Here is a 17,347-nt window from a genome sequence, read left to right as displayed (position 1 = left end):
TTACAGTATGAAGAGGGACTGGTTCCCTGATTGTAAAAGGTGACAAAAAGTGCATTGTGCATTTTTTTCTACTAGGCAACCAAGATGGGCTCTCTGAACCATATATATTACAGAAATGATAATAGCTTAATAATTTAACGGATAAACAAAGATGGCGGTAGTTAAAGAGATGGACAATACAGAACTCTCCTGGTCATCCATAATCACATTTGAAATAAAAGAAGAAATTGTATTGAAGGAGGTAGTAAATTTGACATGAACAATTTTAAGTCTTTATATCCACACAAGTTGAAGTACAGTATATTATTTGTATATGCATTGGTGCCCACATAAGTTTGTCTCTATGAAATTGGGAGTTATCCGTGTAAAATGTACAACGTGTTCCTCAGAAAGAACTAAGTACCAGTATCTCGCGACTGTAAGATAAGTGCAATGTTTGAGTAATTTTTGTTGATCCTGGCGGATATGATGCCCAGAGCTGTCCCCTGCTGCTGAGCTGTAGTAAAAGCAGGAAGTAGAGGTGAACCATCTCACTCCTTTCATAATCTTCGGTGATGACAAAGAACCAAACCAGGAAGTGGAGCCAAAAGACGAAACATTAGCAGAGACACTTTACACGCTGTTTTCTTTATAGCACTTGTATTGTTTGAATGACGCAGACCAGACGTCTTGCTCTTTGGTGTTGGGGCTACATGACAGTCGTTCAAACAATCATCCAGCTGACAGTAAGAGAGCCCGAGTCAAGTCTGTGTTGTCGTGTATGAGACTTTTCCTCTCTTGACGGTGACGTTTCTGCTTCTGGTTCATTGGCCAACCCAGTTTTTTAATCCATAGCTGGACTGGGTTGAGCTCGGAGGGATTACGTCCCTTTAATTTGTAACGTCAAACCAGCTAAAACTACACTAGAGCTGGAGAGGAATCAGTTTTAAAACCAACACTTTAACGCTCTGGACCAGATTTTTCTCGTAGAAACAAACTGTGAGGGTTTGACTGTCACAGATCTGATCCCTGTGCTTCACTGTCTTTTCAGTTTAGGGTTAAACCCTCTTCACATTTTATCACATATAATTTACGCCATTAAAACGCTTTACCGTGACTCCTGATTTGAAAAACTAACACCGGAAGTACTGTGAGTTGTCATTGTGTACAGCCTGGCTCAGTTCGTGGCCGGCTCTCTGTCTGCTCTCCTCTCTTGACTTGTGAACCGTATGAGTCGCAGCTGACCTCCGGTCGATCCTGTGCGTCGGGTTTTCCCGCTTCATAACTACATAATTATGCAGCTCGTGCAGTGTCTCGGCAGCACGCGCGCTGCGTTTCTCCGTCTCCGCTCGCCTTTCACATACTGTGGAGCCAGCAGGTAGCCGGACAGGTGGGTCACCAGTATGCGGTCTGACGTGGAGTACAGCCCGGTGGGAGAGGGGCTGGGGATGCGGGACTTCTGGCTGTACGTGTGGCTGCGCAGGGCGTCGGTGATAGCGGCTCATGTCACCGGCTTGGGCCTGACCCTCATCATCTCCCTCCTGTCCAGACCCGGAACCAGTGAGTGAATCTTTGGATCTGGACCTGTGATTTTACCATCAAATCAAAACGACTGTCAGTACACCTGACATAGTTTTATCAGTTAATGCTTTATATTTGCCTTTATAGTCATTAATCTGGTTTATGGGTTATTAATCTATATCTAATCTAATAAATTAAATGTAATACGTTTTGTAATTAATGGCAAAGACCACGAGCCTCTTCATACAGCCTTAGACAAACTAAAATTAATGTATTCGCTTCCTTTAATAAAAAAAAAAAACATCTAAACACATCTTAGAGATTCATAGGATCAATATTTGTGACATTGAACGCTTCACAGGCTATTTATTCAAGGTGTAACCTACTGCCCCTTTAAACATATCGTTTTCATTATCATTTAACCTTGGATGGGTCAAATGTCATCTAGTTCATTTCTATCTGCCAGTAAAGATGATCAGAGCATAAAGTCTTGTCTGATACAGAGTGAAATCTGATCCCACCGTTTGCTGTTAGATTCCCAACATTAGATCATTTGATAATCACTTCAGTGATCAATTTGTAAGCAGGTAATATAAGTTGGATAGAGACAAAAGCCCTGCTACTTATAGTTTTGGAGGACTCAACAGTTCTGTCACTAATGAACTTAGTTTTGAAGTTTTGAATAGTTTTGGACTGTAGAATGTTTTACTTGTGTTTCTTTTTGTTCCAGGTCTGTTTTCTTGGCATCCGGTGTGTATGTCTGTTGCAGTAAGTTTACAGTCCACCCATGATTTCACCTTCTCACACACACAGACACAGTGAAGTGAGTACACGCTAGTACAGCATTATTTAAAAAAAACATGTGGCAAACACATCATCCCACATTCATCTTGTCATCAAATAATTTGCACAAATATGAAATAATTCAGATTTTTCCTAATTTTTTCATGATCTTGATAGAATAAATACTGTTATTACTAACGCGCAGCTACTGGCAGGTGTCTCAGTAATGAGGATGTGTATAAAGCTGATTAGATTTAGATTAAACAGTGATCATGTGACGCCTGTTCCTTTGCTCATACATAAATGTAAACTAATAAAAGCAGTAAATGCTTCATCAGTTGAGTGTGAACTCTCCTGTGAGCTCTGAACATACCTTTACTTTCACACCCTCTGCTCTTTGTGTCTCCAGCTTCTTTCCACTGTGAATAATAGATGGGAGGGGTTGGGAGGAGGCAGCGCTAACAACTGTGTCAGATATTGTGTTACACACTGACCTGGAGTGTGTGTGCTCATGGTGATGAAAGAACATATCACCAAGTGCATTCTGGAAACATCAGGCTGTGATTCACACACAGTTCTTAGTTTGATACATTCATCGTTGGTTTTGGTCTTTTTTTGTTGAGAAAAATATAGAACGTCACATCACTTGACAATTAACGGATGACTCTTTTCTTTATTTCTTTATTACATTGTGTATTATTTTATATGCAGTATTATGATTGCTGAGCTCTCAGGATGCAGCAGTGTCACTTTATGACGTGATAAAACATGTGAACAGTTCAGACAGACTGAACAAACCCTCAGTTGGACAAAGACAACATACAACAGTGGTTGAATTATTACTCAGACTGTTTGAACCTTCTCTGATCACAGGTTTCCTGTACGACGAGGGATTATTACTGACAGTTTGACCTCTAAATAAAGCAGTGTAGACCATTGGAATAAACAGTTTGTTTACAACATGTCTCACTGCTTGTGTTTCTTGTACTGTCAGACTTTGTTGCAGCAATGTCTCCGTTAATTATTTTAATTAATACAATGTTTTCATAACCAATAGAAATGATGAAATCTACAACATCCCTATCCATCAGTATTTAATAATATACAGCATAACATGCTGTGGTATATGCACAGAAGATATTATTGTCCTACATGGGAACAATTTGTTTTGACTTCCTTTACACACACTCTTCTTCTCTTTATTAAAGCCTGTGTCTCTTGTCTCTCCTGCAGTATTGTCTGTGTATGACTGAGGGCATACTCCTCTTCTCAGCTGAGGGCTCTCCCTTCTGCTTCAAATCCCGGAAGGGTAAAGTCCGTCTCCACTGGTTCTGTCAAGCACTGGTCCTCATAGCTTCGGCCACTGGGCTGGGCTTCATGGTGGCCAGTAAAAATGTGTCAGAGCGCCCCCACCTGGTAACCTGGCACAGTCTGCTGGGCATCTGCACCCTGGCCACCACTGTACTCCAAGCTGCTTGTGGTATATGCATGATCTTCCCTAAGCTGCTGCGCCTCTCCTCCTCCCTGCCCAAACTGAAGCTGTACCATGCCACCTGCGGCCTGGTGGTCTACCTGCTGGCCACAGCCACCGTGGTGTTGGCCATGTTCTCAGACTGGTTCCAGGCCACGGTGAAAGGGATAGCCTGGTGGGCCTTCCTCCTGCTCCCCTTCTTCCCTGCTCTGGTGGTGATGAACCAGATCACTAACGCCTACCTGCCCCGCAAGAAACTCACCAGCTAGGAAGCACAGAGGACGCATCCAGCAGCCATATTGGATTTACACTGTGGTGGAAGTGAGAGGCCTTAGCTAAAGGCAAATAAACCAAAACACTAGTTAGTCCCATAGTAGAAGAACACAAACACATGGGCGTCTGTCTGAAACCACAAGTTTCTGAAGGGAAGTTTTGCTTGTCAACATGTTAGTCGGTTACTGGAGCCAGACAATCGTCATGCGGTGGAGCTGAGATTAGACCGCAAACCTCAAATACTTTGATCATTTGTTCCAACTAATGATTGATTTGTCTGCACAAATCTGTACCTTCAAATGATTTATCTGTTCACACAGATTACTCACTTTCTGCACTCATATGAATTAAGTCATTGTAGCAGCTGCAGTTTTCTGTGTCTAATGCAGAAACCAGAAACTTAACAGCAGCTGAGTGAACACATTTATTATATTTGATTAATGAATTGGGTCATTAGTATAATGAAGGGAGTGTTTTTGGTAGTTTTTGGGCAGACATTATTAGGGCTGCACAGTTCATCAAAATATCAAAATTGCAATATGGCCAAGTGTAATATCCAAATCACAGGAGCTGCATTTTTTTTTTGATAGAGGCAAAATGTTGTGGTGCTACAGAGATGTCCGATCTACAAATCATATTGTCTAGGAACACGATTGTTTGGTTCAAGACCAACAAAAATCACATCATCATTTTAAAGCATTTTCAGTGAAAATGAAAAAAAAAAACATAATTTCAACTGAAATCATGACTCATAAAGCAATATTTGACAAACTAATCACAATATGAGTTTTAGCATGTTACTGAGCCCTAGGAGTTATTAACTTGAAGGTATGGATATTGTGTTCAGACATGTTGCCTCTGATACCTCCAGGACTCCTGAACTGCAGCTTTGAACTCTTTGGCATCTTCAAGCTCCAACTCCTGCTGGAATAAGAAACACATAGGAATTTAATGACACTATGCACAACATGTGGGCTGCTGTGCCAGATGTGAAACCCAGGACACAATAGAGGACGTTTTCCTGACAGACGCCTGGAGGCGGCGCCACAGCTGGAGCTGGCTGACACCTCTGAACCAGCAGAGGAATGTTTGCACTACATATGCAGAGACGCTGCATGTAGAGAGGTGTAGACCGGACAAAAAGTTCTGGATGATTCTATACCAGCTTGTCAATTCTATTTATTAATTCATGATATTTTTGTGTTGTGTCTGTTTTGGCTGCTTCCCAGTGCTACGTCAATCAATAACTTTTAACCTAACAGTGATTAGAATGATGACTGATATAATGTGAAAGCAGTAAAGATTGATCAGCCAGCTGCAGCCTCTTTCAGCTCGTTTGGTTTTATGACATGTCAGCTGTTTGACTCTCCACTCCCCGCTCAGCGCCACCCAGCAGTCAGACAGCGTTAGCAAGCAGCCAGTGAAAGAAATGCAATATTTAGCAGCTAAAGAGACAAATGTTTTCCTCAGGAGCTGGTGAGGAGGAAATCATAGCTAAAAGAAGACTGAATGTTGGATTTATATTTGTCACTTGGACATTAACACAACTCCAGATGAATGCTAATGTTGCTCTGTGTCTGCCGGATGGGTCATTATGGAGGCAACTGTTTGTTAAGATGTAAGCAATAACAATGTTATTGGGTGATGAAGGCAGTGTGGAGTGTACATTTCAGTTTTTGATTTTTAATAAATTTGCAAAAATTCCTAAAAACATGTTTTCACTTTGTCATTATGGCCGACTGAGTGTAGACTGATGGACAAAGATGTCAAGTCTATCCATTTAGTTTTTCACAATTGCTAGAACACATTTCTTGAAACCTTCCATGCATTTCTCAAAACTGTAACACAAAACCCAGCTGTGAAACTATATTCACCAGTCCAGTGCAGTGTGTTTTAGTGAAAATGTGTTTGGAGTTTTGTCAAAAGGTGAATTGAGATCTGAAACTTGTGTCTAACTGGTGAAAATAATTTATGGTTTTACCAAGACTGATTGATTCAATAAATGGGCCCAGGCCACTGAGGATTTGGTTCAGAGAATGGAATTTAGTGTTTCCTTAAAACTGTAAAATAAAACCTCCAACAGAATAAAGTGAAGGGGTCTGAAAATGAGATGCGACTATGTGAAAAACCAGCTCCTCTGGTTCATGAGCTTATAGTATGTTTTGTCACCATATACATGTGAATGTTTCCCTTTGCAATCCCCAAAGAGTTTGCTTATAAACCATGTATTTTATTTGATGCTGTCATTTAATGCTCTTGGACAAAGTGGACACTGTGACACATCAGTAATTCAGACTCAAGGACACACACGCACGCACACACACACACACACACACACACACACACACACACACACACAATGAGATCCAGTGTAGAAGAAACAGTCATAGCAGTTTCTACAGTTACAGCAGCAGAGAATATACCGCAATTCAGTTCAGCCACACGTACTTTCACGTTCCAGTGTCATTCTATAGAAGTTTGATCATACTCGATATTTTTCTCATTGTTGACAAGAAAACCAAAAGCAACAGTGATTATTTCCTACAAGCTTTTAATGTGAATCACAGCCTGATGTCTCTGATTCCTCTGAGCCATGGACTTTGTTCACACCACTTCACACCTGCATTAACATCTGTCTCACCTGATCACCAATGGTCAGCTCTAAGTTCAGGTGTGAACAAACCCAAGACGCATTGAGGACGCATCTGAGATCCGATCACTCAGACCACATTCAGAGGAGGCCTGGACCACATGACAGTGAGATCTGATCACAAGTGGTCACTGCAGGTGTGAACTGAGCCATTGAGCTCCACTGTTTCCAAGCACTATTAAAACACACCATTTAGTCTCAGTTTCTCTGGGTCACATGTTCCTTCATCACCATGAACACACACGCTGGAGTTTATTCAGACTCACACACACACTAGGGCAACAAAAAAATTAATTTACATAAACAAACAGGACAACCATGTCTTGGTCTTCTTCAGAATGAATGGAGTTTGCTCAGCTGCGGTTGAAAGCTCACCAAAAAGCGAGTAAGATTGAGACTACTCATGGACCCTCACTGTGTCTGAGGGGAGCAGGCAGACAAGGTGTCAGTGTATTAGTGTTTGACTCTCATGCTCTTTGGGGACGCCCTTCATAAGGCAGCCTGGTCTCTGTACAGTAACTAATGTGAAACTCACATTTCATCACATTTATTTACAGCAAAAGACTTTGGTGGATGAAACATGAACACAACAGTCCACGGCCTGTGAACGCTGACAGTTCAGCCTGTGTTATTGTTAATGATCAGAGGAGACAGTGAAACCATAAATCTCCAGGTCCCAGATCCTCTGGTGGTTAAGACTGAGGGCCTGCTGGTTTGTCCTCACAGATGAAGGTGACTGAGTTGTTCAGCAGGTCGTACATGTTGACCTCCACCACCTCCGCTGATGAGCCGCCCTCTCTTCCACCTGCCAGAGCCACAAAAACCTGCTGGGTAGCTGCCAGCTGAGTCTGCTCCTCAGGGGTGACTGGCTCCGCCCCCTCCCCATCTGTGGGATCTGCTGAAATCACCTGATTGGACAGAGAAGTTGTATATTAAATAATTAAATTTATTTTAAAAGGTAACAGTGCACTACTCTGTCAGCTGAAACCTTGGCCACACTTACAGTGACATCACTGTTTGGGGGTGTGGCCAGCTCCTTGAAAATGTCAGCAGCAGTTTTCAGCTCTGTTTGATTCAGTGATGATTTCATATTTAAAAGAGTAAGATGACAGGACTCCCTCCTGGACCTCTGATCTGTGGACATGAAACACCTTGACTACACCTGACCAGAAAGATCGTGTGATATAACACTGTAGAGCGTAAACCATTCAGCTGTGGAAAGTGAAGGGGTCCAACTGTAGACAGTCGGAAAAAAAGTGACTGATGAGTAATGTAAAGTCAATCATTCATGATGTCTCCTGGGTCGTGGAACTCTCTTCTTAGGATGCCTTTATTTTTACATTTATCACCATAAACTCAGTGATGTTACAGTTATGACAGTCAGACGTACCTTTAGTTTTTTCTTACTTTGGTCACTAAGGTCTTTTGTGCAGCGGTTTAACTGACTGTAACTGATTCCTTGAGCGTAAGACTTAGATAAGGTAAAAACCTTAAATATTTAAGTGAACATTTTAAAGAAATCTTAAGGAGAGGACTTAAGGGTGTTTTGTGCAACTCTTTTTATTTTAAGGAAATCTTAACTCAGACTTTAAGGAAAACCTTAACTTAAGGTGTTTTTTGCACCCAGCCCCAGAGATACTGTACTTAGATAAATATTGTTCAATAACAGCCTCATTCATGAAGCAACAAACAAATGATTTCCTTATCGTAAGGGAAATTATGGACCTGAATGCACCAAGTTCAGAAACTAATTTGCATATGGTGATCTGATCAAAATGTGGGAACAACGGAGTCAAAGAGAACACGTATTATGCAATGTGTAAATGCAAATCTTCAGAAGTCATCATTCAGATCACATGTTGATACTGTGTGGAAATGTGCTATTACTCAACATGTACTGTACTTTCACATTCACAGTCAGATTTCACTTTGTTGCGCAGTTTTCTTCACCTATAGGTGATGTCAGATATTTAGGACTCTCAGATTAACATCTGTTTAACATGTGTTCTTCCAACTGAGGTGAACAGTGTTTTTCAGCTCTCACAGCTGAAGGCTGAAGTGACAAGCAGCAGCAGAACCTCTTACCGTGTGGGAGGTGGAGGCCTGCTCCTCCCCAGCCTCCTGCTCCTCCTGTGTGTCCATGTGGCAGGAGAACAGGTGCTCCTGCAGCTCCAGCTGTGTGCTGCAGACCAGGGAGCAGAGGAGGCAGCTCAATGCCTCACTGCTCTGGCCAATGTGCTGGCTGCTGACGTGTTCCTGCAGCTCCTCCTCTCCGCCCAACACGGCCGGGCAGCATGGACACTGCACCGCCGCCGCCGCTGAGCCTGGACGACGAACACACAGGATCAGTGAAAACTCTCAGAAAACCTTCCCTGCCTTCCTCTCTGAATGCCAAAATACCAGGATGAACCCCTGAGGATGAACAAACTTTAAACATCTGCAGAAACATCATCATTTAAAATCCATGTGGTGATCAGCACTGACTGTGCAACTAGAGGATCAACACTTCATATTAAAAACAAAAATTCTACATCAGTGGTTTTTTGATGGACCAGCCACAGGCTAGTGCTACATCCAACAATGTAAATGACTGACTGAGTGATAGAGTTACACCATTGGTCGGCCAAATGTTGGACTTTTCCCATTGGCCGTTGCTCTTTCAAAATGATTTGGTGTGAACAATTTCTATTACATCATCAGGGGGCATCTCCAGCTGATCAACAACAGTTTTCAACTATTGTATTTCCTCAAAAAGTGGGTGGGGCCTTTATTTACCTCAACTGCAGAAACTAACAGGTGTTAATGTCTCTCCCTCTGTTTGATATGTATAACTGGTCAGAGCAGTATTTTGGTATGATGCCTCCTTTTTGATCCACTCCCATTTACCATGTTAAAGTTACCACATTACATAATACAAACTCAACACTTCCTGTAACTGTTTCAAATTAAAAGCCCTCTACTGTTTCAGTGGACAGAAACGCTTTATATCTTTACAGAGCTTTTATTACTGTGCTGCAGTGAGAGTAATGTCTCATTTCCAGTTGCTGGTGTTTTTGTTGTTTACATGCTATTCAGATCTGCCACTTTCTTTTGCAGTTAGCAGTTAGCGACTGCCTCTCTCTGTCTCTCTCCTGCTCTGCACTCTGTTCCTTTGCCTCTTTCAGTGATAACGGTACATGTAATAATTGTAGCTTATTTGTTGTAATGGAGGCCAGGTTGAATTGGAAGTGTGACTCTGCACCATGGAAGCTCAATGGTTAGCCGCTGTATTTAGCCAGCCCCCAGTAGCCGGTGTGAGCTAACGCAGTGTGGCTGAAAGCCAGGGTTGCACAAAATAACAGGATTATATGGATGAATTTATGAAATGAAAGAGGTAGAAATGTACATTATGCTTAACTGTCTGCACATTATATGACAGGTAGCAGGAGTTTATCCACCCTGGTTCTTTTCCTGGCCTTGATTTGACAGCCAGTCTTAATTTATCTGATTTATGAAGTCTGATGTTCAACTCAACTACAGTCAAAATCAGCACCTACAACATCACGTCCCTCTCAAGACAGGATAATGCAAATAGGAGCTTTAAAGAAGAATATAGAGCTAAGTGTGTGAGTATTTCTGAATCTTTTATCCGCCTCACATTGTGAGCCTGTGTTAAAGCTCCTGTCCTCACCTTGGTGCTCAGAAGCTCGGTGTTTGGCCACACTGGTGGCGCTCGGGAAGAACTTGAAACAAACATCACACTGGACCAGGGTCTTGAGCTGACGGGTGTGGCTCGCAAACACATCAGGGTGGTTGGTCCTGTTATGGTACCACAGCCCTGACAGTTGCTATGGCAACGGAGAGAAGACATACATCACACTTTTCATCTGATATCCTGACTTTGGATGTGAACCTCTTCACCGCATCCAGACTGAACTTGGTCCACATCAGAGGACTGAACTCAAACTCATCATCACCTCAGACCTGTGAAGCCGGACAAACTTGTCCTACCTGATAGGACTTGTTGCAGAGTTCGCAGCTGAAGGGCTTGGCTCCAGTATGTGTGCCTTTGTGTTTGTCCAAGAGGCCGGCACTGGTGAACACTTTGTTGCAGGTGGGACACTTGTGGAACTCCTTCGGGTGGAACTCCTGGATGTGCTGCCGATGCTCATCCAGCGAGGAGAAGCTGAGGCAGCACTTCTGACAGTCATGAGGCTCTGACAGGTCTGACAGATGGCAGGAGAAAGAACACAACATGATGTCACATCATGTTCATTATTAGAATGTTTGATTCTTTCACCACATTTGTACTTATTCTCCACATGTGTCTCTTCTTACTGTGGAAGGTGTGCAGGTGGACAGTCAGTCCACTGGCCTGGCTGTAGCCTTTACCACACTCCCGACACACATACGGACGATCACCGGTGTGTGTTCGCACGTGACGCGTCAGCTCAATGGACTGGGCAAAGACGGCCTTGCAGTACTGACACACATACATCTTCCCTGAACACAATAAAGAGAGTGAGTCTGAACAAACTGGACAAGAGGAGACTGTGATGCTCAGTGCAAAGATTCAGGTTTAACAAAAATCTAAAAACTAACAGAAACATTTTCTTTTTTTGTTACCACTCAGGAGTGTGTGTGTGTGTGAGTATGTGTGTGTCTCACCCTCAGAGTGTTTCTTCTTGGTGTGGTATGCGAGTGCAGCAGCCACACTGAAGGTCATGTCACAGTGTTTGCAGTGGTAGGGCTTCTCTCCTGTGTGCAGCCGCATGTGATTCTTCAGAGACGAGTTGGCACCGAACTTTGCGCCACATTCCTCACAAGCAAACGGCTTTTCTTCAAAGTGCTCTGTCCGTTTGTGGTAAATCATTCCTGAAATACAACAAGAGGGAGCACAAACACGACACAGTCGTCTGACTTTAACAAAAATCTGTGTCTGTACAACTTTCAGAACTGAGTTTACACAATCACCTGCATGTAAATAAAATGAATAAAGTAATACAATTCTGGAAGTGTCTCCATCTCCACACAGGATGTCTGGAGCTCAGAGTGACCATCAGGTTAAGGTCTCCTCTCTTCTCCCTGACGTCTCAGTTAGTCTGGGTCCAGCTCTAGAAGAGTCCTGGTTGTTCCAGACATCTTCCATCCTCCATTTACCTGATGGGTGGGCGAAGGTCCGTCCACAGAGGTCACAGGCCACCTTCTTCTTCACACGTGTGGTGTTGCGGTGAGCTTCGGCCCGGTGGCGCTGCAGGGCCCGCTGATTGGCCAGCTTCTTGGGGCACTGTGGACACTGCTGCTCACATTCCTGGGACATGGGGCAGCGCTTCACGTGGGCCAGCATTCGACACTTGTAGGCAAAACCCTTCTTACACCAGCGACAGGAGAAAGGCTTAGAGGGGGAGGAAGAGGAGGAAGGGGGAGGGGAGGAGGAGTCTGTTGAAGCTTTTATATCTTTGTCTTCATCTTCAGTCTCCTCCTTACTGTTTTCTTCCTCTTCCTCCTCTCCCTCCTTCTCTTCACTTCTGCCGTTCTGTTGTTCTGAGTCAACTGTGAAATAGAAGAAAACCAACATATTTAACCCATGAGAAGACGTCCTCTACCACAGAGTCACATCATGTACTCTCTTACCTGTGCCTTGGCCTCTGTTTGGCTCCTGTGTGCTCCTCTCCACCTCCTCCAGCAGAGAGACCAGTGATGGGAGGAAGGAGGAAGGAGCTTTCTGCTGGACGCTCCGGAGCAGCGTGACGAGCGACCTCTCACTGAGCTGCCCCTCCCTCATTCTGCTCATCAGTGTCTCCAGCGCTGAGTGGGGATCTGCCTCCTCACAGCACTTACACACAACCTAACAGGGGGAGAGATGTGTCTTTATTTACCTCAACCACAGAGAGAATGAGCCTTAACCTGAGAAAGTTTCACATCAGTGATGGGCCTTTATCATCTCCTAGCAAGAAGTCTCACAGTTTTCTGATCTGCTCTGTTCCTCTGTGCTTATTTGTTGTCACTAATTTCATCAGTATGACAAGAGTCATATTCACCATACTGCAGAAATACTCAAATACATTGACAAATTATTTTCAGTTGCTTCCATATTTTTTTTTCGTTCAGTGTTAAGTTGTGTTTTCTGATGTGAAATATGGAGAACCACAGGGCTATGTTCTTGGTCCTCTGCTTTTCTCTCTTTATGTTTCACCACTTGGTCAAATTTTTCAGTCATGGAAGTAATTTCCACTGTTACACTGATGATACTCAGCTGTATCTTCCTGTAAAAAATGTTGACCATTCTCAAATGATAAAATTACGGCTGTTTGTTCTAAAACTAAGTTTCTGGTCATTGGCCCGAACCGTCACAGACACCAGTTTGAAAGTCACAGTAACTCTCCACGACTTTTTTCTTTTTTTTCTCAGAGTCCGAAAGCAAAAAGACATCACCAAGACCGACAATTTTAACACTGGTCTTTTCTTTCATGTAGCACAGCAGATGCTGAGACCCTAATTCACACCTTTGTGTCATCTAGACTGGATTATTGAGTTTGTAAGTAAGTTTTGTTTTCTGGCCTTACATATGCTAGTAAGAGAGTTTTAATTAAATTCAGAACATTTGACCATATTAGACCAGTTTAAGCTTCATGTACAATCAGGCTTTAAGATGCTTTTAATAATACACAACAACTTACAAATCCTCCTAATCTCACATGCTGTCACATTTTTTATCCACGGTTTCATCAACTTTTTATCAATTGCCAGACAAAAGATTTTACATCCACAACTATTTTTTCACACTGTAGTAATGTTGTTCCTCACAACATTTTACTGCCACTACTCTGTGTATTTCTTCTGATTTCTGTGAATTAGACCCAGTACTGACCTTTACCACATTACAATACAATGTACTTACTGAATTCAGACATTGTGTCGTGGCTTAACAAACATGGCTACTGTTCACAATGGACTTGAAGTCAGATAATCCTACTTTTAAAATAAGTACTGGAGTTAATTGGATGTAGTTGATCTGAGTGAAGATGGAGAAATGTGAAGAATACAGCAGAAAGGCAGAGAGCAGCAGCTGCAGGGACATACACAAGTGGTTAACAGGTGTAAAAAAGAACAAATATTTGTTCAGAAAAACTTCCTGGAAAACCATGTTATGTTTAAAGATCAAGTAGAGAAAACAGGGGCGATGTGTGCTACCTGTCTCTCCTGCTCTTCCAGGCTGCTCTGTGCTGCCTGGCTCAGCAGCTCCAGGACAGAGGACATGCTGCTGAGGAGCTCCACGAGCTGTAAGGAATGTTCCAGAAGACCAGAGGCAGACTCACTGGACACCTTGTCTCCTGTGCTGCTGTTTTCTTCCACTGCACTTTCTGAGGATTTGGCTTCTTCAGGCTCTGTGTACACACCATATGAAAACATGGAGCCTGTTAATACAGTGTTGTTATTCGACTTTGACACGTAAGCAGCTGATACTGACCTGGGGACTCCTCAACACAGGTTCTTTTACATGGTGGTTCGTCTGCGTCGTCACCGTCTCCCTGACAGTCTTCCTCTTTCAGCTTGGCCCTTAGCTCCGTCTTGTCTGAAGCAGAGTCATCCTTGTTGGATGAGGCTGAACCTTCAGGGTTCACAGTCTGGGCTTTGTGGATCATGCTGAGGTTTGATCTCTGTGTCGAGACGACTGGGACCGGGACCTGGGGCTGCTGCTTCACAAGGCTGGTGAGGACGTTTTTAAAGCCAACGGCCACATCGAACATCTGCAGGTTGTCTGCGGCAGCGACAATGCGACTGACGTTGTGTTTGCCCATAGGAAGCTTGCCAGTGTAGACCATGTCCAGCAGACAGCCGAACTCCTGCGAGGAAACCACAGCCGTGTCGATGGAGATGGTGTCAGAGCTGTCCAGGAGAGACCTGACACAGACCAAGATGATTTTATTTCTGTAAAAGCTCCAGTTAACAAAAGTCACAGGTGATATCCCACTGGTTTTCAAACTTAGACACCAACTGAGTCTCATTAACTAAGAAAATATTAAGCAAATAAATTGGTAATGAAAATAATCATTAGTCACAGTCCTACATGAGGCTTGCTATAAGCTGTATAGCTATATAAACCTAAGTCGTTTTGGAATTTCCCCTCAAAGAGCTGAGAAAAAGTATGAAGTGACTCGTCTCAAGACTTTATACTTGGTTTGACAGGATCTATTTAAATACTGTATTTACCACAAAGGTCTGCGCATCGCAGGTCAAAGTTTAACAACCCCCCCCCCCCGCTCTGCACATCATGGACACGGAAAAGCAGTTTTTCAGTGATAATGAGAATAATATGCTTTTCGACTAAAACACTACTACTACACCTACTATTACTACCTGATGAGATCATCATCAATACCACTTTCATTCTTGTGCAACATATTTATTTAAAGCTGTGCAGGAATGACGAACCCTCACTGGTTAAAAGGGATAAATGGAAGTCTTATTATTTATTGTAGGCTAACAAGCTAACTGTGTCTGTTCTGTTCAGTCGTCCATGTATGGACTTTCTGTCTGTGTTTACTGAGTTTAATCTTATGTTTTTTGACGAATGATTTTAAAGTTTGTACCAAAGTAAGTTATAAAAGTTAAAAGAAACATTGTAATGCATACAACAAAGTTCAACTTGTTCAAATCCACAGGAAGTACTGTGATGGGTCTGGTCATCATGTGAACTTTGAGTTAAAACTTTATTATTTTGTTTACAAGAATGATCTTTCATGCTTGACTTCACCTCTATTAACTTGAGACCATATTTTGATTAATCTTGAATGACATGAGACCTGAGTTCCGGCCCATCAGATATCTAACTTTAATAAATCATATTCACACTACCTGAAAAGCATGCTGGAGGCAGCCAGCACCAGTTTGTGTGCCCGGTGAGGGCTGTCTCCCACCAGGATGGTGCAGTCACAGAACTGGCCCTCCTTCCTCAGGGCCCACAGCTGCTGCATTAGCTGGCTGCTGTAGTTGGGTAGCTCCATCATTTTATCTCCTGGTGCAGAATGATCTGCTCTCTCTTTATGGAAAAAACATAATGTCAAACTCAGTTGAGAAACTGACAGTTGATTCATGTACAGTATTGAAGGTAGCCACAATACTGCACATATCATCTTGTGGATGTCCTAATAGGACAGCTTAGACTTAGCACAGAGCAGCTCACACTGTGTGAACTGGTTTATGGTTGATGCTACCAGCATCTGTATTCTACAGCAGGTTATGGAACCAGGAAGAAAAGAAGTGCTTGAAGTTTGAACTGTATTTATGTAAGGTGGCTGTTGAGTTATGTGCCTGCAACAATCAAATCAATATTAAAATGTGTCATGTCAGATACTGCTTTGTAAGCTACTGTCAGTGGTGCACGTTTTATTAGCAGCCGACTGTTTGCTTAGGTTAATGTACAGGTTTAGGTCACTGATGTTCACTGGGTCTTCAGTCAATATAATACACTAGCTAACCAGCTCTAGCAGGATAACAACCACTAGCTTTAGCTACACATGCTAATGCAATCTAGAGAAGATAAATAATATGAAGTCGGTGAAGCTCGTTGGGAAACAAGAGCAGTTTTACTCTGAATAAACCCCCTGACAGTCATCCGACATGCAGCTTCCAGTCAGTGGGTGTCTTTACCTTGAGTTATTCAAACGATCCGTCTCTTTATTTAAACTTCTTTGCTGAACAAATCAAGTGTGCGCAATAAAGCTTAGCCGTTTTGAAAATGGCGTCAAGCGGTACGACGACTAAATGGGGACGTTTCCGGTGATGGAACAGTCCGATACTATTCCAGTTTGCTCTTCAATCTGTCCTAACATTATGTATTAAATATGAATCTGTCCGGTGAAACTGTCCCATTATTTAATCCCAGACACATTAAGGAAATTACGCCATTTTATCCACTTTATTCCAGCAATGACGGCTGCGTTCAACCAGCAAGTAGCTATCAGTGTTAGCAACGAAGCTACGAGGAGCGCTAACTTAGCAGCTTCCTCTACCAGGGAAAATAGTTTACAGTAATACTACAGTTAATGTAAATTATGCTGTATGTTAAAAAAAAGAATAATCATTTTGGTCATACTAAAGGGTAGGGGTGTTACAAATAATGAGGTCTTGTGACAAAATAAAACGAAACCAAATATGAGACATAGTGTGTTTTTCATATTCACAAATGATAATGAATGCTTTAACCAGCTGAGCAGAGGGCCTTGGGGCAAAAATCAGGTGTGGGCCTTACTGCTGTCCCTCTGTCCACTGTGCATGTGTCCTGTCATCTTCAAGTAAACTAATGAAACATATAGTTGAATGCAATGGTGCACCTCTATTGCTTAGGGGTTCATTTATACCACTATGAGCTGCAGTGTCCTCTGGGACCCTGCTTGCATTTCTCTCCCTAATTTTCTGTCTTCTTGCCACCATGTAATAAATCCCCCAAATATTTGAATATACGCTGTGATCACAATATACATTTGTTTCAATAAAAAAGTCATTACAATTTTTTTTCTTACTCAAGCTTTGCAGATGATTATCAACAAATGAATGTTGTCACTAATATTCTCAGTGTGAGATGTCCTATAGACAATGTTATAGCAATTTCGAATTTAAAATATTTCTGAAGTAAACATCAAAATAAAAGTTGACTGTTCTGTATCTACAGTACACACCTTAGGGGC

At 42.5% G+C, this 17,347-nt stretch overlaps 2 protein-coding genes across 2 annotated transcripts; one reads left to right on the top strand and one right to left on the bottom strand.

The window, feature by feature from the left end:
- The first annotated feature begins 479 nt into the window (after nt 1-479).
- On the top strand, nt 480-6,064 carry cyb561d1 (cytochrome b561 family, member D1). Its single transcript, XM_023424627.2, has 3 exons — nt 480-1,539; nt 2,231-2,268; nt 3,517-6,064. Exons 1-3 carry the CDS (start codon nt 1,383-1,385, stop codon nt 4,021-4,023), a joined length of 702 nt encoding a protein of 233 aa, XP_023280395.1. The 5' UTR covers nt 480-1,382; the 3' UTR covers nt 4,024-6,064.
- A 191-nt stretch (nt 6,065-6,255) lies between these two features.
- zbtb40 (zinc finger and BTB domain containing 40) lies at nt 6,256-16,423 on the bottom strand. Its single transcript, XM_023424649.2, has 12 exons — nt 16,311-16,423; nt 15,516-15,699; nt 14,128-14,561; nt 13,851-14,044; nt 12,291-12,504; nt 11,817-12,209; nt 11,325-11,531; nt 10,995-11,159; nt 10,668-10,882; nt 10,348-10,504; nt 8,763-9,001; nt 6,256-7,585 (listed from the first exon to the last, which is right to left on the bottom strand). Exons 2-12 carry the CDS (start codon nt 15,665-15,667, stop codon nt 7,370-7,372), a joined length of 2,586 nt encoding a protein of 861 aa, XP_023280417.1. The 5' UTR covers nt 15,668-15,699; nt 16,311-16,423; the 3' UTR covers nt 6,256-7,369.
- Between the last annotated feature and the right edge of the window lie 924 nt (nt 16,424-17,347).

The sequence above is a fragment of the Seriola lalandi genome, unplaced genomic scaffold (genome assembly GCF_002814215.2).
Source record: "Seriola lalandi dorsalis isolate HSWRI2012SDOR001 ecotype SW California unplaced genomic scaffold, Sedor1 jcf7180002054748, whole genome shotgun sequence".
Lineage (NCBI taxonomy): Eukaryota > Metazoa > Chordata > Actinopteri > Carangiformes > Carangidae > Seriola > Seriola lalandi.
Note: the sequence above shows the minus strand (reverse complement) of the source record. Positions and strands in the feature narration are given on the sequence as shown.

Excerpts from the sequence above, each read along its gene's own strand:
- zbtb40 (XM_023424649.2), bottom strand. The coding sequence starts at position 15,667 with ATGATGGAGCTACCCAACTACAGCAGCCAGCTAATGCAGCAGCTGTGG. Across the intron at positions 9,002-10,347 it reads CCGAGCTTCTGAGCACCAAG|GCTCAGCGGCGGCGGCGGTG; the intron begins GTGAGGACAGGA and ends TTCGTCGTCCAG. Across the intron at positions 7,586-8,762 it reads AGGCCTCCACCTCCCACACG|GTGATTTCAGCAGATCCCAC; the intron begins GTAAGAGGTTCT and ends CTGTCCAATCAG.
- cyb561d1 (XM_023424627.2), top strand. The coding sequence starts at position 1,383 with ATGCGGTCTGACGTGGAGTACAGCCCGGTGGGAGAGGGGCTGGGGATG. Across the intron at positions 1,540-2,230 it reads CCTGTCCAGACCCGGAACCA|GTCTGTTTTCTTGGCATCCG; the intron begins GTGAGTGAATCT and ends TTTTTGTTCCAG. Across the intron at positions 2,269-3,516 it reads CGGTGTGTATGTCTGTTGCA|TATTGTCTGTGTATGACTGA; the intron begins GTAAGTTTACAG and ends TCTCTCCTGCAG.